The sequence below is a fragment of the Condylura cristata genome, unplaced genomic scaffold (assembly GCF_000260355.1).
Source record: "Condylura cristata isolate star-nosed mole 26May11 unplaced genomic scaffold, ConCri1.0 scaffold00008, whole genome shotgun sequence".
NCBI classification, from domain to species: domain Eukaryota; kingdom Metazoa; phylum Chordata; class Mammalia; order Eulipotyphla; family Talpidae; genus Condylura; species Condylura cristata.
In genome coordinates this window covers 4,120,523-4,146,407 of record NW_004567109.1, presented here as the reverse complement: position 1 = coordinate 4,146,407, position 25,885 = coordinate 4,120,523, and the positions used below count along the sequence as shown (strand labels likewise).

The 25,885-nt window shown below is 44.8% G+C and overlaps 1 protein-coding gene across 2 annotated transcripts in view; it reads right to left on the bottom strand.

The window, feature by feature from the left end:
• VPS13D (vacuolar protein sorting 13 homolog D (S. cerevisiae)) overlaps positions 1-25,885 on the bottom strand; it is a 184,381-nt gene that overhangs the window by 104,718 nt on the left and 53,778 nt on the right. The window contains exons 30-45 of one of the 2 annotated variants that reach the window (XM_004678519.2): positions 25,206-25,471; positions 24,019-24,152; positions 21,913-22,068; positions 20,804-21,014; positions 20,222-20,296; positions 18,303-18,509; positions 17,009-17,098; positions 14,695-14,835; positions 12,140-12,262; positions 9,734-9,808; positions 6,327-6,432; positions 5,201-5,353; positions 2,966-3,101; positions 1,909-1,956; positions 383-533; positions 74-284 (exon numbers count right to left, since the gene is read on the bottom strand). In XM_004678519.2, coding sequence (XP_004678576.1) covers positions 74-284; positions 383-533; positions 1,909-1,956; positions 2,966-3,101; positions 5,201-5,353; positions 6,327-6,432; positions 9,734-9,808; positions 12,140-12,262; positions 14,695-14,835; positions 17,009-17,098; positions 18,303-18,509; positions 20,222-20,296; positions 20,804-21,014; positions 21,913-22,068; positions 24,019-24,152; positions 25,206-25,471 — 2,283 coding nt within the window. The remainder of the gene's footprint in view (positions 1-73; positions 285-382; positions 534-1,908; positions 1,957-2,965; positions 3,102-5,200; positions 5,354-6,326; positions 6,433-9,733; positions 9,809-12,139; positions 12,263-14,694; positions 14,836-17,008; positions 17,099-18,302; positions 18,510-20,221; positions 20,297-20,803; positions 21,015-21,912; positions 22,069-24,018; positions 24,153-25,205; positions 25,472-25,885) is intronic. The other variant, XM_004678520.2, reaches the window with a different exon arrangement.

Below are 25,885 nucleotides of genomic sequence, written 5' to 3'. Positions count from 1 at the left end.
CCAGCGAATCACCAAGGGCGCTCAGGGGAAGGATGAAGGGGAAATAATGCCAAGCCCCAGTGCCGGGGCGTACCTGAAGAAGCGGCTCTTCTCCGTGTCCATGGAGTGGCACTCCCTTTTGCTGCTACTGACCTCTGTAGTCTTCACTACGTTGGTCCAGTGAATAGGAGCCTTGCAGAAAAACACGCCCAACCCTTTGGGCCGGGCCTGGAGCCGCCACGATGTGAGGTGTAAAGGCACAGCGAAGGAGTCGCCGGGCATGACGGCGGGAAGCACCACAGGCTCTGCCACAGAAAGAAGTGTGAGCGTCTCGGACCACACATGTCCCGAGCCCAGAGCAGACTCACTCGGAAGCAAAGGTTGCTGGGAGAGGCAAACCTACTGTCTGGGGCTGATGGGCTGTCCAGCCTCAGTTCCATTGGCGTCTCGAGCCTGTTCTTCACGATGAGGGCGGAACGCACGGTGATGACTTTGCGAGCGCTGCCCTCCATGGTCACCGCGAAGACCACGCGCACAGGTGGCAGTGAAGAGAACTGTGAACCAGACAGAAATAAGGAAGCATAGCTGTGCTCCTGACAAACACACAGAATACAGTGAGCCCAGCCACAAGGCCTAAATCTAAAGCGTCATTACTGTAGTGACTCCGATAAATCGGTTGTTAAACCCTAAACAACTCAGCCTTCCTAAGAGTAGTATCCTATAAACACAACTATAATAGGCAAGTGCACACATTTCTAAAGCAGTAGACAATCTGCACAGAGTTGGTGGCACCGAGGGCGCCACATGGAAAAATCGGAGCTTGGCCTCCAGCCACACTGTAACAAACCTCACTGTGACCGTAATGACCTACCAACATTTCCAAACTCCCCACTGCTCTGAAGGGAGGGTCTGCCAGCAGTTAGCCTGCATTCATAACACCCTTGAGTCACAACACATCAGCCCTGACATGGAAACCACGAACAAAACTTGTTTTCCACTCTGCTGGAGGAGAATAAAGATCATCCAAAACGACTAAGGTTCAGAAACTCTGAGGCGGGACTTTGCAAAACATTAAGTGATTTACCTTGTGTGGTATTTTTCTCCCAGATTAACATTCAAGTGAGAAAACATTCCTCGAATGGTAACAGTGCATTAGGTACCACAAAAACAGGTCTTCCAAGATTGCAACTTGTCTGGGTAAAATCCAGACTGTATAATAAAGACCTGTCTGGATCACTAAACCTTTCACAGGAAAGAACATTTTCATAAATATCACTAAATTTATTCTTGAGGTCCATACGCTATTCATTGATGTGCCTATAGGAAAGCCAATATATTCCAAAGAACTTTAAAGACAAACTTACTTGTCTTTCTTTTTTTTTTTTTAAAGATTTATTTTTATTTATTTGTGCATATAGAACCGGGGTACAGGCCAGAGACTCAGGGGTGGCGAAAGACTTCACCAGAGACAGAGTGAGGAGCAGAACAGGCAGACTGACAAAGTACACTGCTGAGGGGAGCAGCGGGCGGGTCAGGAGAGGTCTGCCGCGCCATGTGGTCACCTCCGGGGCAGGTGGGAATTGAACTCATGCAGAAGTGGTTTCAGCTTCTTAGTGCAGTGCTTTAACCCGCTGCGCCACCAGGGAGGGCCCAAAAACTTGTCTTTCTTTACAGAAATTTTCTATATTCTGTTCAGTAATCACTCTTTATAAACATGATACCGATGTTGAGAAACTCAGCACAATGGAGGTGAATAGTTATTCGGGGCGTGGGTGGCAGTCACTACAGTCCTTCCCCAGATGCTCATTCACACATTCAACACGCAGTTCTTGCTATTACTATATGCCAAGAAAAAAATTTAAATATAAAACCCCACATCAGGTACATCGGACACTCAGTCACACAGTGACATGGGGAAGCCATACTCACATAAACCTGTGGGTGGATGATGTTGGTCCTGCAGCTCGGGCTGCCAATCTAAGAAAGATTCCAAGAGTCAGAGAGTCCGCACAGGTCTAAGGTTACAGGTACCAATACACCCATGGCAACTTCCTGTTTGCACACTGCTAATTAAAGTATGGTGTGCTGTGAAGAAACAACACTTGGGCTTAGAAGACCTGGGAAAAGCAAGGTTCATTCTCCAGCTCTGCAGGGCCAGTGACACGACAGGGGTCGGTGTCTCTGGGGAAGTTAGTCCATTTATGACCAGAATGGATTTAGACCAAAAAAGCAATCTTGAAAGTTTCTCTTTCTAAGAAAGCTGGGGCACCAGAGAGGAAGCGCAGAAAGAAGAGTGTTCTCCAAAAACATTTCCATGAAGAAAACAGAGTGGGGAAAGTCAGCACATCTCCGCAGGACTGTACTTCCCCACTCATCCCTAGAGTCCCAGAAATGACCCGATCTATAAGCACCATGTAGTGCTGCAGCAAACATACGCCAGCCTCTGCCTGCACACGCTAGTCAGGGTCCTTGTCCCAGGCTGGCCCTCAACCCTCAGAGCTACAGGCTGGGGAGTGAGATGTGTGATCAGAAAATAAGCATACGCGGACATCTATCCCTATGCCAGAGATGGGGACTGGGGTAGAGGGGCAGAAAGAGCAAGAAAGAACACTGTAGAAGACAGTATTTAAAGGAAGCATAACAAATGTGAAATAGTATTATGTTTGGCAAACCTGGCCAAACAAGCCAGCCTGAGTAGGAATTGAACTGGCACAGAGGAGGTAATCTGTGCTCATGCCAATCCTGGAGCTTACTGTTCCACTACATGAACACTGGTGGTTATCTCCCAATACATACTGACACCAATGCCTATGACTGACCCAAAATAACCTGACGTCTTTTTCTCAGAACCGGTAGAAATAAAGAGCAAAACATTTTCACCAGAGCAAGGCTAGTTTGGCTTATCTATCTGGCCACCTAGCTTGAAGGGGCTGTGACCAGGGCCCTGACATGCCAGAGAACACCCATGCATTCTACAGCCACACACCGTCGAGCAAGATGAATTTTTGTCTGGTGCCGCATATCGGAAAAAGGTCCCGACTTTGTCCACAGACACGGGGCTCACTTGCTCCCAGCCGTTCACTCTCACTTGCAGCTGATGGATCCGGAGGTCATGGGTGTGTCTGTGGGCAGGGTGTGGAGAGACGTGTTAATAAGCACAATATTAAAAAGGGAAGAAAATACAAAGGGAAGAAAAGGAAACACAAAGACTCAATTGTGATTTACTGTTAACATGAAAACCCAGTTGGCTAAGTCTTTTGGTGATCATCTAATGTAAGGGAAATCCAGAGAATATTTTAACCGGGTTTTATACTTAAAACTGTAAGATTTGAAAAAAAAAAAAAAACTGTAAGATTTGCCTGTGAACTCAAATAGTATAACAAAAGCAATGTAATAGGATGATGGGCAGAGACATTATTTGGGAAACACCAAAGGGAGAAGGCAGGGAATAAACAATATGGAAAATCTATATTTTGAAAGTTAAAGCTCACAATAAATATGACTAATAATGTTTATGTTCCACATAAGAGTATTGACATACACAAAACAAAAAAAATTCCAGAAATATGTAAAATAAACACGACCATCTGGACACTGAACATAATATTCTGTTAGGTTAAGGAGAAAAGTTAGAGGAAAAAACTGTAAGATTTGTAAAGCATCAGCAAAAGTGGCACTTACTCTCTTTCCTGCCCCCCAATTTGACAATTCCTATAAGGAATTGTAGACCCCGACACTAGCCCGTATTCTACCCCACCATACCCTACACCTCAGCTTTTATAAATAATGACACCAGGGAAAATCATTTTAGAGAGCTAGTGAAAATGTGGCACTGGCAATGTAACCCCGTAACCACCCTATAGCCAGATATGTGGAGATGCCCATGCTAACGTTCTCTTCTTGGCTCTTTGGCTGACCAGCCCGCTGCTCTTGGGCCCTACGTGACGACAGCCAGGTCACAAGAGACGGAGCTCAGGGCTCAGGGTTGAGCATTCAGCTGTAATCGGAGCAGAAGGCAGTGGGCAGAACAGGAGGAACAGGAGGAAATTGCACATTTAATTCTATTTTAGATTTTGCCTAATTCAAGCCAGAAGCCTGAAATGGGGAACTAAATTTGAGGCTGACAGGAAGGGGGGCGGGGAGGGGGGCACCGTACAATGTGCCAAAGGGGGAAAACCAGAAAAGGCATTTATTTTGACGAATTCAAGCAGAACAGTGGGATTTGAAATGGGTTACAGAACATGGACTCTGAAACGGAAATGGCAAAGAGGTCAAACCCCTTCTGATATAACAGAGGCAATGATTATTAAAAAATATAATCACTGCTCTGCAATCAGCTTCTCCAGGAACTTTGTCGAACAAGAAAATACTTACCACTCATTCCTGAAAATTCTAACATCTCAAGGTATGTGTGCCCCGCATAGGGGTAGCTTTCTTAACTGTACTTTTAGGTAGTAAAATGACTGGGGGTCCCAGGTTCAGGACTCTTGTAATTAAGGAGTTTGTACACTAGCACAAATGTATGCAAACGGAAGAAGAGTTTGCCTCAGGGACAGGTTTGCACACAAGCATGGTTGAAGTCACTCTCAAGTTTCTGCTCAGTTTGAAAACAAATAGGAGGTTCAAATGCTAAAATATCAGCCTATTCCCAATCCACTGCATAGTGCTGCCATTTTAAACCATTTGCAAATAAGACTTTATTAAACACTTTCTATGTTTCAGTAACCAGAAACACACTTACTCCACTCCCTCAGTTCACGATTTCTAGAATGTGTTGGTGAGCTCTCCTAGATGAGTTACTTTTATCTTCCTTAGAGCCAAAATATCTTATCATCTGTGGATGTGTTTCCTAACTGGTGGCACCTACACACCTCAACATTGCCATCAGCAATCTGTGGCAACCTTAGAAGTCATCACTGGCTCACAACACAGCACAATGACCTTCAGGGCCGTGAGCATCTACCCAATTATGCGAGGCACAGGTGAGGACCGCACATGTTAAATGAAGGAAAAACTGAGAGAGAGGAGAATTTATTTCCAAGACAGCAAAAACAGTTATCCCATTTCTTAAAGACAACACTGATTTTTCAAAATATTGTTTTAAACATAAAACATTAAAATCGTCAATAAAGGAAAGTGAAATGGGCAAAACACTAGGGCCAATCATATACATATAGAACACACACACTTTTTTTTTGAGAAAAGGAAATCCACACTTCACCTGTGTCTTAACTTCCCTCTTGCTTCAAATTCGAAGGGAATCTCTTCGCCTGTGAGGACTTCCCGCCACTCACTGACATTGTGCGTGTCATCGAGAAACGTGCCATCAGTCTCCGGAAGCAGCCCTGGACTCCCACTGTGAGACAGCGCAGCCCTGGAACCAGATCAGAGGCACCACCTAGCGCTGGTGTTGGGAGCAGAAACCCACTGGGACTGGATTCACAGCGATAAGGCTGCAGGAGTCAGCTACAAAGCAAGACTTCCAGGGCCAGCCGCTAAAGCGGAGGTAACCATCAATCACAGCTTATTGGCACACCCACCCACAGGACACGTAACATACAGTCTGAGCCCGCACGAGAGAGTCTGGCATGAAGGTGTTATACCAAGTACTTCATGACTTTGTAAAGTGGTATTTTAAGTGACTTTCTAGAATCAAACCAACCCGAACTGCTTTACAAAGAATCCTCTCAAGACCATTATCATACTTGGTGGAAGCAGGAGAAATGTGATCTCAAGTCAACTGATTCTGTTACTCATTAAACGTACTTCATTACCTAAACTGGAAAGATCAGCTTGTACATGGAAAGCTAAGCCAAGTCCTAAACAGGCAGAAAGTTGCCAGTGAGCGCTCTCGCTTGGCTCAGGTAAACTCACAGTTGTTCTCCAAACTCCACCCAAGCCCATCTGGGTTGAAGTGTGTTCTGGTTTGGAAGGAAATTTGGGGGGTGGGGGTAGGGTGAAGGGGAAGATGGAAGGCATTTACAAAGTTAGTTTTGGATGGAAAATGCAAAATGTTCAGTTTAATAGCAATATACAGCTTCTTTTGAAAAGACAGAGATGGGGACTGAGGGCAGGGATGTGGCGACTGCATTCACATGCCCTACGCGCACCTGGACTCACTTGACGTCTACGTTCAGTGTGGCACACACCAGGCACATGGTGGTCTTCTGCATAGTTCAGACTCAGAATCTCCCTCTCTGACCTCAGGCTTACCCAGAACTAGCACTCTGAGCAAGACAGTGGGCGACTGACTGCAATACAACATCTGAAGGGGGTGCACGCTGCCCTGCTCGGCTGGTACACTGGAGCTTTGCAGCCTGGACAGCGCAGGCACCAGTGTCTCTTACCTGGTAGGCGTGGTGGTCAAGGTGGCGAACCACAGGGTGCACCCTGTGTGGTTTCTCAGAGCGAAGGGAACAAACGGCTGCCGACGCTTGGGGGTTTTCACCTCTGCTACGGACAAGGAGAAGGCACCTGTTAGCATATCCCTCTGTGTGCAGACACCCGCCTGCCCCAGTACCTGCAGACAAAACTGTCCCTTATGCAATGGGGCTAAAGCGGAGGGAAGAGGAAAGGCGGTGTGTAGACAGACAGGGGCTGCCTCCTCTGGGATGATGGCCCCCTCCCCCACAACTGGCTATGCTATGGGACTATCCCAGCCCCAAGCCACTCGCAATTACTGTGGGATTTATCTCAGAGGAAGGCAGGCTTTGGATCTGACTTGGTTGGAATCAAGAAAGAAAGAGAAATTAACACCATTTCTCCCAAGAAATATGTTCCAAATAGGTAACCAAGATATCTCACACTTGTTTAAACTCTGTCCTGTGCACTAACAAAGCCCCCTTTATACACAATTCCCCATAGTCAATGCTATACATATGATAACAAAACAATCAAGGCATTCTTTCCCGTCCTCTGGCACTACAGCTGTTTTATTTTCCTCCCTGTAAGGCCAGTACACTATTCCAGAGCTTTTTAAATGACATTGCTAGCTCACTTCTTTTTACTTGGAAATCACCACCCTCTGCTCAAAGGCAGGTATAATGGAAACTAAGAAAGGAACATTAAAATAGAGTAACTTTCCTAAAAGTGCTTCAAGTCAGGCAGAGCAGAAGGAAACACTGACCAATGTAGTACAGTAAGTGATCGAGTTCCAGAGCGGGCCAACCTGACTATAACCACTAGGAAATCAGAGAAGCGAGAAACCAGGTGGCCAGAAACAGCCTGAGCCCAGCTTTTCGGGTGCCCAGCTGCCTCAGGGTCTGGCACTGACCTGCTGTGTGGCCTGGCAGGAGTGGGGTGGGGGACTTAGAGGAGTTTCCTGGCTCCTTCAGCAGTGACCTGCCTCTTCAAGGCCACAAGACCAGCGCACAGCTGGGGGCTGCTACAGACAAGTAGGAGGAAGTTGGGCCTGAACCTGCCCGCAGCTTGGAAGTGCATGACCTCCTGAGAGGACTCACATGGGCTGCAGCTGGCGAGAAAATGCTATCAAGAAAGCGACTCCCACTGCTGACTGGTATGCCAGCGTGAACTGAAGATCACCTTCAGGGACCAAGGGCATCCCGCCAGCAAAACCCAGAAGGTGAAGTGCAGAGCATGGCCCTGCTACCTCCGGGCGCAGCACGGGCACTATCATCGTGTGAGAAATCACCACTGCCTTGGAAAGGGCCAGGCTTTCTTTCCTGCCCTCCATAGACTACAAAATTTTCAGAATTCAGTACCTGAAACATTGTGAGCAAGCAATGTGGGGTTAAGGCAGGTTCTCCCTGGAAGGACAAGGCTCGGGTGAGGCCGAAATGCCACCTGAGTGGCCCCCAGGCCATTCCCATGATTTCATGGTCAGGTTCAAGACACCCCCAAGTGCTTCTACAGTGATCTCCACTTGAATATACCCATTTTTCATCTCATGGTCTCACTAAGGCTGACTTTAAAAAAAAGTATTCATCAAGTTGAAAACTGAGGAGCGGCTGCTGAGGAGAGCAGAGGGGGAGTGAGAACTGTGACAGCTGTCTGCAGGGGAAGCAGAACTTACTGTGCCCCTCTCTCCATAAGCTAGTGAGAGAGCTACATTACTACATGAGATAAAGGACCCTGGAGGAAAAGAAGCCAGATGTGCTTCATATCAACACTGTGAGCAGGACTAGATATTTCCATTTACAAATAAGATTTAAAAAGAAAAGGTGGCAAGTGCCTTTAACCAGGCTGTAACGTGGAGAGAAGTGCTGGGAAGTCGGTTGCTTCAGGATGAAACTGCCCAAGTAGGCATGCTGCTGTGGTGTCCATGCCGCTGCTCCTGTTGATCAGATACCAGATGCCCCCATTCGACTCCATCCCTGAGGGTAAAATGCTTCCCCCAAGTCCCCAAGAGTAAAATGCATGCATGGCACGCCCATAAGCCCAAACTCAACACCCAAGAACAAATCTGTCATCTCCTGCCTTGAGGGCTCCAAATCAAGCATGGACTCAACCTACCTCTGCACCAGAGAACAAGATGCCCAGTGCGTCTCAGACACTGGGGCTCCCTGGGAGCCTCAGGAAACCTCCTCTCAGGATCAGACCTGTTACCTCCATGGGCTAGGAGAACCGAAAGCTCTTCATAGCCAGGTCTAGCATCAAGTGGCTCTCTCTGGCTGAAGAACCAGCTACTCAGAGACCACTGGCTTTACAGCGGTCACGTGAACTTGGCCTGACAGCGTAGTTCTCATGGAACAGGCACCCTTCTATCAGAAAGACCTGGTCTGCAAATCATTAGGACAGATCAAAGCCCCAGGACTGTGACTGGCTGGTTATGTCAATGAAGGCAAATTATTTGTCTCTCAGAGGCTCTCTGTCCTCATCTGCTGAAAAGAAAGAGTACTCAGCACATTGCCTGGAAGATTTCTAAGTAACTGAAAACCTGAGAAGTATGAACCCGTGAGTAAATCAAGTTGTAATCATGGGTTTTCTTCATGAGCCCTCCCCCAAAAGTGATTTTGAATAAAACTTTCCCCAAAATAGCCCCCAAAACTGCCCCCATGTAGTAATATCCTTGTTCTGAATTCCTCCCAGAGAAAGTTCCTGTGGTCTGTTTCACAAAACATATCACGGCTCGGGATCTGGTGTGAGCCAACTAAAAACATAAGCCATTCAGATTAAATCACATTCTTTCAAGCAAATGAAGAAATGAACATCTTGAGAATCCAATTCCTTGAAGTTTATGGTGTTTTCTATCATATTTACTTCCAGCCAAAATCTCAAGGAAGCTTAAAAGGTCAGAGAAATAAGTAATAGCTTCTATTCTATCTCCTGAGAACCTCAATTCACACCAACAATAATCAAGAGTTGTGTCTGAACAATTACTGAGAAATGTTCTCCTAGCTAGGGCCCCACCCCTGCCAGCATCTGTTCTGGACAGCGCCTTGCACTACCAGAGGAATAAAAGGGTCACTGATGTCCTATCAACAAAGGTGGTTTTCTTCCATGTCTCTCGCCTCGGACACTGGCGATTTCTGTGCCACATAATGCGGAATTGATTCCATTTCCATGGCAGGTTAAGGCAGATGGAAGAACCTACGTAAGAATTGCCGCACCACTTCCTTCGACATGAGGTGCTAGCCTGCTCATGAGTTGAAAGTGTTCTTTCTTGAGACTTTCAGCAAAGGACTGAACGCTAGGTGAGCCCCCCTCCCTCATGACACCCCATCACGGAAAATTGACATACAAGGCAGTTCTTCAAACAGGAAAAGAAAGCAGCCCTCTCTTGGCTGTACTGTACCTCTAGCATAGATCTGGTGCTCTAGGTTAGTCAGACTGGCTGTACTCCTAGTTCTAAGGTAGGCAAGGGGGAGGCCTGGTAGACAGGAGAGACAAAGTTAGAGGAAAAGAACAAACAGAGTAAGAGACACCCTGAAACAAGCACAAACAGAGAATACCACAGCAGCAAGCACCATGCGGGTCATCCCTTCCGTGACTGCCAAGCGCTGAGCGAGGCCCTAAAGACACGAGGCAGCGAGGCAGCGGTGCTCGCTTTGTGGGGGCTGTGTCAACAGTGCATGCACCTCTTTTTTTCAATGGGGGAAAGAAAATTTATTCGACATTCTCTTGAATAGGCTGACAAGTCTTTTCAAAATTTTTAAAGTAAGTAGGTTCTTAGGTGGCAGGGAAAAGTCACCAAGACGAGTCAACTCAGGCTTTAGTGAGAGCTGCTCCGTTCCAACTGCAACAGGCAGCAGCAGCAGAAAGCCAGTGGCTGGTCTTGGAGGCCCATGAAAGAGCCAGTCTGCACAATCAGTTTAAACAATCTCCATTAAGGAGTTATCTCGTGTACCATTTATTGTTAAAAATTAAACATGGATGCTTTTAGAATTTTATATTTGCTGTTTCCATAAAATGTCCTTGGAATATAAAATTAATTCAATAAGGTGCCATGCCATCCAGGTTTACCTGCAGAATCTCAGCCCTTACTGAACAAAGCCAATAATTATGTCAAAATGAGGCCATTATTTTCTTTCCCCTGCTAAAGAAACAGTAAGAAATCAGCAGCTCCCTTAGAATTTTGTTTCTTAAGAAATTCTATGTCAAGGGTTCACTTTGAAGCTTGCCTGAATAAAAATACAACTTGTGGGGGAATGTGAGTGAATGTTCTTGAATAAGAACTGAAACTCCGTGGTTAGTTCAACAAGGTTCAAACCTACTGACTTTCAAAACAAATGCCCAACAATCATTTTACTAGGTCTATTAAAAGAATGCAATCCCAGTTGCTCTACTACCACCCAGGAATTTTCAGTAAAAAAAGAGGTTTGGAAATCCAGTTATATTCGCTCAAGTCTAATTAAAAGGTACATTACATCTTTATAAACCTAAGAAACCATAAAAATAAAAACCCAGCTTTAGTTTAGCACTGGCATTGAACATAGATAATGCAGTTTATTAACTATAAAGAGAGAGAGGAAAACTTTTTCAAGGAGAGGCAGGGAACAAAAGAGAGCCCTGTGCCTGGACCCTGAAGGTGAGGCCTTCTAGCATTTGTACAGATTCAGGACTTAAGATCTCCCCTTAAGAACCATATTTTTAGAAACAAACTCTCGAGGACTCATATATTATAAAGATTTTTTAGAGTCTTCTGGGTAAACTATGTTACGTCCTCTTGACACACACACTGGGAAGGTCTGAGGCACAGCCAGAATTGAGGCTGATGATATCCGAAGAGCCTTGGCTCCTGAGCAATGACCTCGAGCCTCCTAAACAACAGCCTGGAAACACAGCGAGCAAACACTGCTGCCATTTCCTTGTCTCTCTGTCTAGAAGTACAAGGCTGAAAGCCCACTTATACACCCTGAGGAGAGACGAGCAGTTCAAATACTTCACACACTAAGAAGATCCATCTTCCCATGACACGTTTGCAGAACAGATGGAATATGTCAGTATTCATGAGCTATGTGAAGTCCAGCCAAGACTCCCCAAAGAAACCACACTCGAAGAGTTGGGGCTGAGTTGAATTTGGATGACAATGTCTTGTGGAACAAGTGAGGACCACGCTGTTGGCCATCACAATCTCCCAGCTCTGAGGAAATCAGAGCTCCATGGAGAAGCATTAAATAAAGGAAGAAACATCATTAACAGAAAACAAACTGACTCCCCCTTCTTTCAAGGGGCTGGGAATTCAATTCTTTTATACTTTATAAACAATACACGGCACCTTTTAACAATTTTTTTTCCACATGGGCCCCTACCCTCCTCTTTAAGAATATACCCAAATCTATTATTGCTAGTTTTTTTTTTTTTAATCTCTAGAATTAGAAGGCTGCAAAGATTTTTTTTTAAACATCAAAAATCCAATCAATTGGAAAACCAACGTTGTGTGGAGTGAAACAAAGGCCCAGGGGCTGACCCTGGCATGCTGGCAAGTGAGCAGGTCATATGCATTGTCACCGGGCCTTAGGAATTGCACACTGCAGGCGCTTTCTAGGTCATAACGATGGAATTAGAACGCAGATTAAAAGTTCAACTGTTTGTGCCAGGAAAATGTCACTTGCAAAGAGTGAGAGAGAACCAAAGAAGACAGGCCGAATCTCCTGTAAAGTTTTTCCCAAAGGAAATGATGGTTATATTTGGATTCTCACTAAAACAGGGCCTGCCGGTCAGGAATGATTTAGTCAGACATTTGTAGAGAAAATCTTACTTTGTCCAAAACACGGAGGATCCACTGAAGAGCCCATCCAGTCTTCTGAAACAGATGAGTCAATTTCTGTGTCCTGCTTACAATAATCTGCCATCCACGATTCCTTGGTACTGACATATTGATCTAAAAAGAATTCCCCAAAGATATTAAGAACAGGAAAAGAAGCATCTGAGAATTCAAGTCAACTAATTTCAATTCATCAAAACAAGCTTTACTGAATACCTCACAACATACTAGGCTCGATTCTGAGAGTTTATCCTCTGGAGAAACCTCATACTCCACTGGAAGAGATGTTAACAAAACAACCATCACCACAAAACTATGCCACAATAGGACAGAAACGAAAACAAAGATATAAATAAAATTCTACTAGAGCACAGAACAGGGGAAGGTTTATTCTGCTGGGGCAGGAGCAGGGCAGTGTGCACAAATCCACAGGAATCTTCAGATGTGGAACCTTCGTTCTGTGTGTCAAAGGTTGAGTAGAATGTAGCTTATGGGTCGAGGGACATCCCAAGCAGAAAGAAAGCAGGTGCTAGGTTTTGTAAGGCAGGACAGTGCGGGGCACCACTGGGCACACAGACTATGTTGGTATGACTTTGCCACTACTTACTGGGGCCGGACACCAGGGAAGTCTAGAAGAGAGGTGACTCAGCCTGTGGAGAGCACGTGTGCCACGCCAAGGCCTTGGAGTCAGAAAGATCGTTAAGAGGCTGTGAGGGCCCTCCCTGGTGGCATAGAAGGTTGGGACGCAGCCACTTCAGTGCAAGTTCGATCCCCAGCCAGGGAGTGATCCACATGGTGGCAGCAGACCTCTCCTGACCTGCTCCCTGCTCCCCTCAGCAGTGCACTTCATCGATCTGCGTGTTCTGCTCCCCAATCTGCCTCTGGTGAATCCTCTCACTGTCCCTGTACCTCTGGGCTATACTCCAGTTCTTTATGTATAAATAAATATGTCTTTAAAAAAAAAAAAAAAAAGAGAGGCTGTGAAAGACAACCCAATTCAGGAGGCTGCGGTCAGCTGGAGTGGGTTTACTCTTTTGAGAGAAGTATAATGGAAACAATGGGTGGAAATCATTATGATGACCCACACCTGGATAAGACCTTGACTACTAAAAATGACAGGACACTTTACAATTACTGGATTTTGATTTTCATCACGATCCAATATGCAATGAGAGGCACTTACACAGCAATGCTTCCGGGTGTTGACACAGTACCAGGAATAAGCAATCGAAACTTCAAAGCGGAGTGGGTAAAATGGGGGAAGGAGAATGAGAGGCATACAGCAAGTGAGGGCGATGGAGATACAGTCAGTGTTGTGATGGTCACTGTGCGTCGCAGGCCAATGCCAAATACTGTGAGCATCTGAAGCTAGAATAATGCCGCGTCTCAATGACGCTTCCATTAGGTAAGTTCCATTAGGTAAGTTCATTAATAACTTTCTAAAACCCACTTCTGCTCATCAGAAGAACTGACACAACTGCTGCTGGAGGTAGGCTTTTGCTTATTGTTGCTTTTCAAAGCTCCGTTCCAAACGTCATCTCAACCTCCAGGTGGATAGGTTATAGAAGAAATGACATGGAAGTCCAGATGGCATACTATAGAAGGCTCACGAGACAGGTCTACTATTGCTCAGATGACACCTCTCTGCAGGCAAATGAATAAACAAAATCTGATACCACAAAGCAGTGGATTTTAAATCTGGAGGTCAGTAGCTTATGCTCCACTGTTCATCTTGCTCTAACATGGAACAAGGCAAGGGCCGTCCACGAGTCTCAATCCAACACGCACACATTACAGTGTGCGACAGTGTATGTTTCACTCAGGTAACCAGAGACTGTGGGTAACCTGTTCAGTAAGTGGGAGTCTTCACAGTGAAGGTGCACGACCTGAGTGTGTGCTGTGGCTCTTTTTTACACAAGTAAGGAACAGCATACGTGGCTGCGACGCAAGAGGAAAGCCAGGAAGCCATTCGGTCTGTCGACTTTCGGAACACACACCACCAGGGTGGCATCCCTTTAGCCCAGGGATGTGCAGAGGGTGCTCAATGTGATACTGGATGGGAAAGGACAGACAAGTCGTCCTGCTACAAGACAAGTCAAAATGAAACCTCTTAAGAATTACTTCGTGAACAACTCTAACTTCACTTCCAGGCCATTTAACAAGTCCTAGTGACCAAGCGCTGTGGGGAGAAAGCTCATGGGAAGCACTTGTTTCCCACATAGACCAAGCTCCTCTTTGCTGAATGCCCACTCTGGAGCCCAGGGTCGAAAAGAATAGGGAGCCTAGGTCAGGGTTTACCGGAGAGCAGCCCTGATGAGTGAGTGACATTTGGTACAGGTCCAAGGCCTACTACACTGGAGCTAATGATCTCCCAGGCAATAGACTTCTGTCCTAAAGGAACCAATCTTCAAAAGACAACTCTCTGCTTTTAGAGGTGAATGTAACGGAGCATATACACATGGAAATTTTCCATGAAGCACATCTGAAATCTACATAATCATATCATGCAATGTGACTTCAACAGAAGAGAGAGACAACTTTCTACCCACCAATTAGCACAGAAGTAATGTTGATATCCAAACGGAATTTGGCCTTGGCTTCCAGCTTCAGGCGAGGAGGATGGAGGCGGCCAGCTGACTGCTGTTGCCAAGACACAGAGCACGGCCATGGCTCGATAAATGGTTCCCAGCCTGCAACACAGGAAGTAAGGCATCTGTTCAGCAGATACCAAGTTTATGGGGGAACACTGTTCACAAGCACAGGAGAAGCCCTAGCTGAGCAGCTTTCTCATTCTGATTTGATTTCACAGTGAAGGCACCCTCTTTAGCTACAGGTTGTCCTACAGATGTCCCGGGTTAAAAAGTAGTAAGAGTTTCTGTCTCCCACATAGACTAAGCTTCTCTCTGACCGCTGGGCACTAATATGGGATGCCCACTCTAGAGCCCAGGTCGAGAAGAGCCCACTGGCTGAATAAACAAAAAAACTTGCAAAATCATTACCTTAAGTCCTTCAATGTTTTTATCCGAGAATATGCCATACCTAAGGCATGGAACCAACATGCCTATTGCAAATATTCACATACCCACCCTTCAGCTTCAGAAAAAGAAAATTACAAGTTCCTGTGAAGTGTCACTTCCCTCCCACTTTCCCCTTCTCATCAGTTCTCTCCCACTGTTAGCTTCAATTTTTAACCATGCTCCTGCTCTCCTTTAGAGTTTTATCACATATGCACACAGATCTTAAGAGCATATTGATTAGTTTGTCTGTGTTAGGGATCTCTACAAAAACAAGATCCAGTAGTATGTACCCTTCTGCAAGTTTCTGTATTCACTCAGAGCAAAGTCATGTGGTATGGTTCATTTATTTCACTTCTGAACTGTAATCCACTATTGAATACATAATTATTCATCCATCCCTCTGTTGAGAGGCTTTTACTTGATTTCAGTTTTATTACCATTAGGAAAAAATACTGCTATAAGTAGGCTTGAATATGCTTCCTGGTCCACATTAGGTGTGAGATGCTCCCAAGAACACTGAAAAGTATATTGCTGGGTAGCAGAGAGGTGAACTTTAGTAGGTTACGTAAAATTGTTTTTTCAAAGTGTTTGTGCTGACTGACAATTCTATCAGGCAGTAAGAGTTTTAGGGCTGATATCTTCACCAATACATAGTAGAGTCACAAGTTTTGCAGGTCCACAGGGGAGAAAACCGTATCTGATTGTTGTCTTAAAGACTTGACTTTTCAAGGCCAGTTAATTTTTAAGTTTGCCAAACAACTCATCAGTCATCAGGTGATTCACCAATACAAATCCAATCCAGTATGCATCATAAAGGAAGTAGATCAGTCTTCTGACACCAGTTAGCACTTAGAAACCTGAATGTGTTCACATAACTTTAAAAGTAAGCAAAATATGCTTTGAGAAAATAAATGTTTCTCAGAAAAATAGCTACCATACGCCATATGAGTTTCTCTTGACTAGCAAGACTCAGGCCACTATTCTGAAGCTAAACAATTTTGAACAATTAGGAAAGAAGAATGTTACCACCTTTAAATGGATCCAGAACAGAGATGGAAAATGTTAACTAATGTATAAAATTAAATGTGACGTGAACTCTAGAACAATCATCAGCAGCAAAACAAATTGAGGCTTAATTTTCCATTGAGATCAAAGAGAGCAATCACTCTCAGACCTAAGCCTTAGATTGCATGAACTACTTGGTTTACTTTGTCCACACCTCCTGAAAGCCCTCGACAGAAAAGAACTTCACAGTGCGGCCTGCTTGCCTGGAGGCATGATGGCCCTGGCTGTCAAGTGCTTCCCTTCATCTTCCCACTAGAAGGAAGTATGCCTGAAAATGCCTTGCAGTTTATCAGGTTTTATGTCTCCAAAAGAATAGCTTGCTCTGCTCAACTGCTTTTGCTTTATTAAGTACCCGGGCAGTGGCTACATTATCGCTGACTCAGCACTCTTCTGACAAAACAAACAAGTCCAAGGGGAGTGAGGAGGCTCGAGGTTTAAAAAGCTATGGGCCCGCATCTCCCTGGAAAGTTAGCTGCTAGCAGGACCAGACAAACCACCGTTCACTGGTGAGCAATTTCATGTTCTGGCATAAGCCAAACTCCAGAATCAAAAACAACCAACTATGAAAACTTTGTGAATAACTCAGTTGCAACATATCAGATATATTTTTAGACAAATGGAAACTCTGTATCTGTTATGCTTATGTATGTAGTTACTTGTTTTTAATGGCTCTCCGTCCTCCCTCACCCCTTTTCCTTCATGTAAAACTTAAGCAGACAATAGCCCAGGCAGGTATTTAAGTGTATTCTGAAATCCCACAGTAGTATATACTTACACTTACCAGAGAGCGCACGGTTATAGTAGTCTCCAGAAAGGGTGAAGTGGGCATAGCCTTCAGGACTAGTCCTCACACGCTGAAGAAAATTCAGACCTGCAAAGGAAGCCAACCTTATTGCTGTGGGGGAGGGAGGGGCGAAAACCACCAGGACTTTCTTTGGCAGACAAATGAGAGAGAGCTGCCAGGTCCAGCTAACGTGGATCACCTCACAGGAAAGCACACACAATACTGTTCTGTTCTTCTAGTGAGTTGCTTTGCATGAATTCTGATTTTTAAAAACAGTGCACTGAAATGTTACTTCTCAAAATTATCGAGTTTTGGAACACCACTTTAAATGTCATGCCAGAGGCCACTGCCTCCTTTGCCTGTCCCCACTCCCCACGCCAACTCCCATGTCTATCTGAAGCCTGTGGTAACATAAAATACATGAAAAGACAGTGATAGGAGTGGCCATGCCATGGTAAATATTATGTTTAAAATTTCAAGATGATCATGCAAAAATAATCTATTTTCTGCACAAAGGATACTTGAGAAAACTGTAGGAATTTTTAGCTGTTACTTTTTTTTTTTTTTCAAATCAAGAGGCCCTGTGGTGCCCAAAAGTACAGGGAAAATGAAAACTGCCATGTGTAAAAGGTCAATTTAAATCCCCAGAACCAGTTACTTGAAGGCAGAAGAGGCTGGCAAGATCAAAATAATGAAAAATTAAAAGTAAACATGGCAGTGAGATTTTATTTAATCTCCTCAGAAGCCTCTAACACTGCTGGCAGTGATGCGATTTAGGATAAAGTACTTCCACCCTAAGCCTGCCCTTCTGAAGACAGCTCTCAGATCAACTGTGTTTTACCTCTTATATGGCCTCTGAAGAGACTCTGAGGTGAACTTTCAAATAAGATCCTGGGTTTTGTATTTTCAAAAGTAAGGTAGAAACATTATTTTCTGACTTTATCTTTACATATCCTTAATAATAGAACATGTGACAATTTTTAGACACAAAAAGAAAAGCAAAAGGAAGAGATCAGGAATTATTTTAGTCAAATCTGTTAATGTAACAAATTTTGTCAACGACAACTTCTATTATTCCCCAACTATAGGCTGAAGGCCACATATGGCAAATAAATGCACATCTCTTTAAAATACAAATAATGAAAAACATATGTAAAATCGTTATCCAAATTTTGCCCAAACTGCTAAGCAGAGAGCATGAATAACAAAATAAATAAAGGGACAAGCCCCAACTGACTTGGTAATCACTGAAAGTATTCCAGATGAACCTGAAAGTCGGGAAGACACTCACGGGAAAAGGTGAGCTCAGCAAGAGGGACGTCGCAGTCCATGCAGTCGTCGATGAAACAGATGCACACGCTCTCAGCTTTGATCTCCACTCCAGAGATGAACTGTGCTGGCACAGGCCCCTGGCCCTCTCGGCTGTGAGAGGCCAGTGAAAGAGACTTCAGAGGTTCAGCATTCTTAAACAACCAACTTGCTGCCTTTTTTAATTGGCCTTCAAAGAAATTAAAAGGTGATCAGTTCAACCTGTTCCCACAGTTACTCAAGCAACTGAGAGGAAATGGAGAAATAAAGTTAATAGGGACCTACTGCACAGCCCAGAAGAACCTTGATGTGTTCTTAGACTAAAAAGAGAGAGAGAGAGAAAAAAAAAAAAAAAACAAAAAACACCAAAACCTAGCATAATAATGGGGATTCAGCTTTAAGCAGGCAGAACAAGGCGGTCTTTGTTGTGCACGCCCACTCAGGGCTACCACACCTTTCATGATCAGGCTCAAAAGCCTGCAGGAAGTCACCCCTCGTCTCCTATGACATCTGTGGAAGGAGAGAGGTAAAGAAGAAAGGCAAGGCTCCATAGTCTAGTTGCCACTTGGCACTCAAGTGCTTATTCTCCCCTGTGTAGTTTTGCATGTACTGATAAGCTAGCTTGCAATTATTTCTAACTGTCTTCCTTTGTCTCCTTGATCCATCACAAGTTCCTTGAGAATGGAGAGCAATGAGCACTGCACTTGGGTAAAACGCAACTGTTGGAGGGTGGGTCCCTGTTCACAACTGCCAAAGCTAAAGAAAAACAGAGGAAAGAAAAGCAAAGCAACTCTATCTGGAAATTACCGAAGGTCAGTGCTTGGAACAGTGGTCAGTGGTTAAGGGCATGGGCTTGGGAACAAGACGGTCTGGCTTCAGATCTTGGCACTCACTAGATGCAAGATCTTCGGTAAGATACTTGATCGCTCTGCGCCCACAGCACCACTGCCAGAACTGGCGCATGGAGAAGACAAAGAAGCACAGGGCAGAGCCCGGCGGTGACAAGGGTTCTATGGACCGGCCTGGCAAGTCCCAGCTTTATCATTGGTGGAATTACGCCCTACTTACTGAAGAAATAAAAATTGGTAAAAATCCAAGACTTTAGGAACTTTTTAAATGTGTTTGATTTGTTAAAGAAAGAGTACAAAGAATAGGAAATGATAAAGGACATAAAGCTAATAAAACCAAAAAGTGATGACAACCAGGCTCACCTATGTGGTTTTCAGACAGAAGAATAGTGTACACACAAGTGTTTCCACATCTAGTCAGAGTACAACCTGGTATAATCTTTCTAGAAAAAGATATATCAGTTCAAGTAAAGAGTCTAAAAAATATAACTGTGCTCCATGATCTGGTATTTATAAAGCTGGTCACTGTACCAAGGAAATATTTCAAAGATGCAGACAAAAGCTCATACCAAAATATATTTAAAGAATTGTATATAACGCTGAGTGAAAAACAAGAATGGTCAGATAAATTAGACCCTCCCGGTCAATGTTCCATCCTCCGCACAGGGCAATGGTGCTAAGCTACAGTGCTCACACCGCTGAACAGGCACTTCCCTACAGGGTTTGCGGCGATGCCTGACTCACAGGAGGGAAGCCTTCCACCTCCTTTACAGATAAAGCAGGGCTGGCACAAAGTGGTGACGTCATCGACCCAAATTGCTGATAAGTGGCCGGGAAGGAGCTGTAAAGCCGGGCACTTGCTGTGGGACCCATACTCAAGACTGCTGTGCACACTGCAGCCAGTGTCACCACGCCAAGAGCAGAGTGGGCCCGCAGAGGCTGGTGAATCTTCTGAACGCACACACGCCAGATCTCGAGGTCACCTTGGGGGGGGGGGGTGGAAGGAAGGAAGCATCGTAACGGTAACAATAACGGGAATCCTTACTCAAATTACCTTGACAGACTAAAAGGGCCTTACGACAGTCTTCTATGCTGAACCCCAGCTCCTGCAGTCTTGCCAGCTGTAACTCTAGGGAGAGAAAGTGGTATTTTTATTTTAAATAAATAATTTATGTAAATTAACTTACAGATAAATTTAAGAAAAAAGAAAGATTCAGAAACTATGGATTAAAACTCCTCAGCAAAAATGGACTCCTAATTGAAGACTTTTCAGTGTACCCTGAAAACTCTAAGTCTTTTCCCTATATTGACCACTTTTAAAAGTTTAAAACTGAAATTTAGTATTGTCACATACTTTAGGTGACACCTCCAAGTTTAAAATGAAATCTTAATCTTATCCCTACTCTAGTAGAAAATGCAAAAAAGAGCAAACAGGCGAGGCTAGAAGGCACAGTAGTTAGCTTGTGGTATTTTGTTTGTTCTTAAATTTAAAAAATTAGGTTATATTTGTGCCTTACAAATACACTTAGTAACATACAATTACACTGAACAATTTAATTGTGCAAAAGAAAATCTTTCTTTAAAAGAGAAAAAGAGTTATCAGGAAGGCTGGTGGGCTGTCAAGTTAGATATGTACCCAATACAGGATCCAAGGTGTGTCTGGTCCCTTCTCTGATTTCCTCCCCAACACGAGAGGCACCCAGAAGGTGACCGCTGACAGAGCTGCCCGCTGAGGCCGCAGGTTCAGGCACCGCAGCATTCGCTTGCTCGGGGATGGACTTTGCGATTGCAAGAAACAGCTGGACATCGTTGTAGGAGAGTCTGATATCCAGGGCTTGCAACTGAATCTAACAAAATTTTAAAGTGGCAGTTTTAATATTGCATTTGCTTTGGCATCAGCACCTCTTGCAGGTATAATTCTTAACTCAAATCCTAGAAGTCCCACAGACACCACACTAAATTACCCACTAAAGCATATTACCCATTAAAGCTCAAGGTCAGAGATGCCTCTGCAGGACGCAGGGTTGCCTGTTGGCCACCGTGCTAATCCATTCGACTTTGAGCTACTTAACTGCTTAAATGTCTGAAACAAACTGACTGACAAAATCACTCTCTTCTTAAATGTGTCACGTTCCACACTAATATTCTGGAAAATCTGGTCTTCCCCAGAGACTGGCAACGTGACTAGCACTGGTTAAGAAAGCAGTGCAGACACCATCACTAGGCCACATCAAAATGGCGATTCTGGGATGACTGAATATCTGGGGGTGGTGCTCTGTTTTCCTGATTTATTATTGTTTTTCCAGAGCAAAAATCAAAACAGTTTTTCTCCCTCTTTCAGCCTCCGACGGTCTAGATGGGTAGCCCTCTCTACCAAAGAAATAAAGCCCTAATTCTGAGCCTTCCTTCCTGGCTTCCCGGCCAATGCTTCACCTCGCAGCCTCATTCCCGTACAAACTTCCACAGACCTTTCTCTCATTCTCATTTGTTGGCCAGTTCTGCTCTATTTCCTGTTTCCTAAAGTGGCAAGCTCTCCCTTACAACCTACTCACATCAATATTTCTGCCCTTCCTGAGTTCTGCTTTTGAAAACTTTTACAGAACTTCAAGATTACAGGGGATAATTAAAAGGTCTTTCACCCTCCACGGGCCCGAGATCTGCTAGCACAGAGACAGTGTGCTGCACAGGTGGTGCGACGTTACCTAAAATGCTGCTGGGGGTTGCACGTGCTGGTTCCCTCCTTACCTCCAATATGGGCGGGAAATCTTCACTGTTGAACGCATCCATCAGTCCTGAGCTATTCTGGTAAGAAGAATTCCCCACCAGCTCTACCTGAATTTGTACCGGATCAACAATTGACAGGGCTGTGTCCTGCTCACTCCCCAGTCGGCATGAGAACACCTAGGGAGCAGAACACAAGAGGGCAAGGAATCACCCAACCACCGCAGGAAAAGGACAAGCTAGGAAGCAGTCTGTCCTGTGCGGCGCGAGCCCAAGGGCTGTGAGGGAATGCCGGTGCGACGAGCACACACACACGGGCCCTCACGGGCCGTGAGTGACATCCAAAGGCTGAAAAAGCTTCATACCCTTTGATCCAATAACCTTATCTCTTTCTAGGAAATGATGCAAACCACAGAAAAATTCACTGACCCAATATTCAACACGGACCAATTTTAGAGCAACAAAGGTTATAGCACCTCTCCTCAGTGGGGTATTTCATAAACATTTAAAAGTGATGTTTAGAAGACCACAAGTGATGTAAGAAGACAGTTACAACATAAATGATGTGAAAAGTGGCCCAATCAAAATAATACTGTCATGACTTTAAAGAAAGAAACATCAAAACGTCAAAAGAGATTACGTACTGTGAGGGAGGTGACAGCCACTCCCCCTATTTTATGCACCACAGTGGTCACGTTCATAATTGGGAATAAGAACATTACTGAAACTGGTTGGCAAGCACAGATGGGAACATACTGTTTATATTATATGTGTTTAGAAAGTTCGCTAATAAAAATTTAAAAATAAATACATGTCTGGGGAGAGAGGAGGGAGGGAGGACTTCCATTCCAGGAACAAATTATTTTGAGAGTTCAGAAAGAGCATACAAGAAAGAAAGTGATTCATTTCCATCTGCCTTGCCCTTCCCCAATTTTTCTAGCACTGTTGAAAAACACGCAAACCAAGGTCCTTTGCTATATTCAAAATGAACTCGTTTGGCTTTCATTATAATTCTCCACCCATCAAAGGGTTTTCAGATGAAATACCAGACTCAACTGTGCTGCCTCCACAACAGACTGAGAGGAGCTCCCAAGAGTCTCAAATCCTTTGCCATCTAGTTACTTCTAGGACTGTGGAGCAGGAAAGTTTCATTTTCCTTTTTTCTGTAGGGGTTTCTCCTACACAAAACCCATTTGTACTTGACAGTTCATTCATCCATCACCAAGATTTCCTTCAAAGCTGGCAATATGGTGGCTCAGGAAGCAGATGAATTGCCATTTTATGATCAACTCACCAGCATCCTTTCTCTCAAACTGAGGTTTTGAGAGAGAAACAAGTAGTCAAGAAGTGAAATTTCTTTTTTATTCAGTTATATCTGACCAGGAAAAAAAATAAGGACCATATGCTGCTAAGGGCGAAAATGAATTTTGTTCATTCAGCCTCAGAACAATCCCAACGGAAAGAGTAGGGCATGCAGAGGTCATATGGAGAAAGGAAACGGTGAGTGACCCTAACCATGCATGCTAACAGGAGGAATGCTAGCTGGGACCAGTGAATAATCTCCATCATTTTAACAAGAGAATAATCTGTCTCATTTCCTTCTCTCTCCCCAACCCCTGCTTTAAAAGAGGCAGAGCAGGTTTTGCTAAATATTGTCTGATGCCACTGTCAGGCTAGAGACGCTGCTCCTCTGCAAGCCATCTCCTCCAACATCAAACCAGAGCCCAGGGCACACTGGAAAGGATCCCCTCACCCTGACAGCTAAGACACTCTCGAACAGATAAGTATGAATCCTCAGCCCTTTCATAAACCAGTGCCCACAACCTCTGGGCTCTGCACAGCAATGGAGAAATAGCAGCAGCCTCGCAGCCCTGGAGGCCGCCTTGAACTTCATGGGGGGTGGGGGAAGGGCTAAGAGATAGCAGTAATGTTCTCCCTCATGTTTACTGCCCAGTGGGGGACACTGAAGTCACATTAGAACAAGCTGCTCACTTTGGGGAGAAAACAAAAAGAGGGGAGCAGGGGTCTCTCAGCTCCACTCATTGTTTCCCCTAAAGGAAGTTTAAGAGCAGAAATTTCCTTCTAGGTGCATTTCTCTTGAGCATTTCAATGGACACTTAGATTTCTCACCTCGATGCCAAACAAACTTCCTGAAAAGGGCCGATCGACAAATCGGGGCTTATAGGTGAGCACAGTGGTGCCTTTGAGAATGATGGCGTTGGTGTCAAAGCAGGAGACATCTTCCACGACCACGAACTCCGTGCCTGGAAAGGACAGCGTCATTAAATAAGCCAAAGCTGGGGAGCTAGGAAGTCGCAGCTTCTGCAACCAGACGGCACACTACCCAGGACAGGTTCTCCGCAATGTCTGTCCACATGTACTGCACTGTCCTCCCAATCCAATCTCCCGGATCTGGCCAGGCAAAGACAGCAGAACACTGCCTGGGCAGAGACACGAGTGTACTTCCTCTCTTTAGAATATGCTTTCAAGCTCGGTCTGCTGGGAGGCCTACGAGATCTCCAGAAGCTCAAGAAATCATCCCTTCTCCAAGCAGTGACCAGCTTTAGAATCCCAGGAAGCAGATTCGGATACAAATGTTGGACAGCATAAGGCACTCTGTCACCCACATAGCTGTTCAAATTGTTTACCAACAAAGCAGGCCAATTTAATGTAGGGGTGTTTTTTTTAATTAGTACAGGCAGCTTCCTAGTCATTTATTTGTACACAACAAATTCATTTTGTTCTACGCACTGCGTTTTCATTAAAAACCATGGATAGATTAATCTTTGGAAACTAAAACCATTTCGAAATGCGAGCAGCTTACATGTCACTGAGTAGTAGATAGGGAACCTCATGGCAAGCAAAGCCAGTACAGATACCAGAGGAACGCACTAGCTAACGAAAGCCATACTAATTGGATTGGCAAAGAAAAATAATCATTTTGTAAACAGAGGAACAATCTTCACTTGCCTTCTGAGATTTTTAAATACCCAATTTCTCTTCACTGGGCAAGGCCCATCAGATGGCCCTGAAGAGCAAACACTAAACTGAGCCAGACTTAACAAGGTGGGGGGAGAGAAGGCCACTGCCTAGCAGGTGGGTGCTGAGGACAGGCAAGCACATTAGGGGGCAGACGAGGGACCCCACAGCCCTCGTGTGAGCCATGTTGTTCACTTCTGAAAAGAGAAATCAGGAACTGCCAGCCTCAGTGGTCTGAGAGATGCACACGTGTACATGTTCGCAGCAAAATTGGAAGCAGTGCAGAGGTCAAGCTGGGGGAAGCGCAGTGCCTAACATCCAAACCTGCATCAACTCACCTGTCACGTTGACCTTGACCTCCAAGTGCCTTTCCGTGGATACAGGAAGGGAAGACCGCTTGGTGACCACTCCACTTTTCACGGTTTTAGGAACCACAGCAGATTCGCTGCTAGAGTTACGGTGGCGAGAAGGAGTAACGTTTGTTTGTTTCTTAACATCACTGGGAGTGTGGAGAAAATCATGAACTAACAGCAGCCAGTCAAATATGAGAAACACTCGGAGATTGTTGAGAACTACTGTGAAGCAGGAGGAATCCTTTGTTGATCTACAAGAAGATCAAAACATAGGAAAGGAAAAATAGGATAATTCGTTGACTTGCAAATGGATTGCTCAGTTTTGGCAGGTGGTAAGTGACAGCTTTGAGCCTCAACTGTCTCTGGACACAGGTTTGGTACATTCAGTGTGTGTCTTCAAAAGTTCGTGGTGTTGTTCAGTAAGAAGGAACACGCCCTGAGAAAGCACAGGGAGCAGTCCAGTGTGATCTCGGCCCCAGAAACATTTGCTGATGTCTGGAGACATCTTCGATGGTCACAACTAGGTGCTGCTGCTGGTTCTAGTGAGGAGAAGCCAGGGGGCTGCTAGCAGCCACAGTGCACAGGGAAGCCCTCACAACAAGATCATCTGACCCAGAGTCAACAGGGAGGCTGAGGGATCCTGCTGTGTCACGCACACAGGTCTA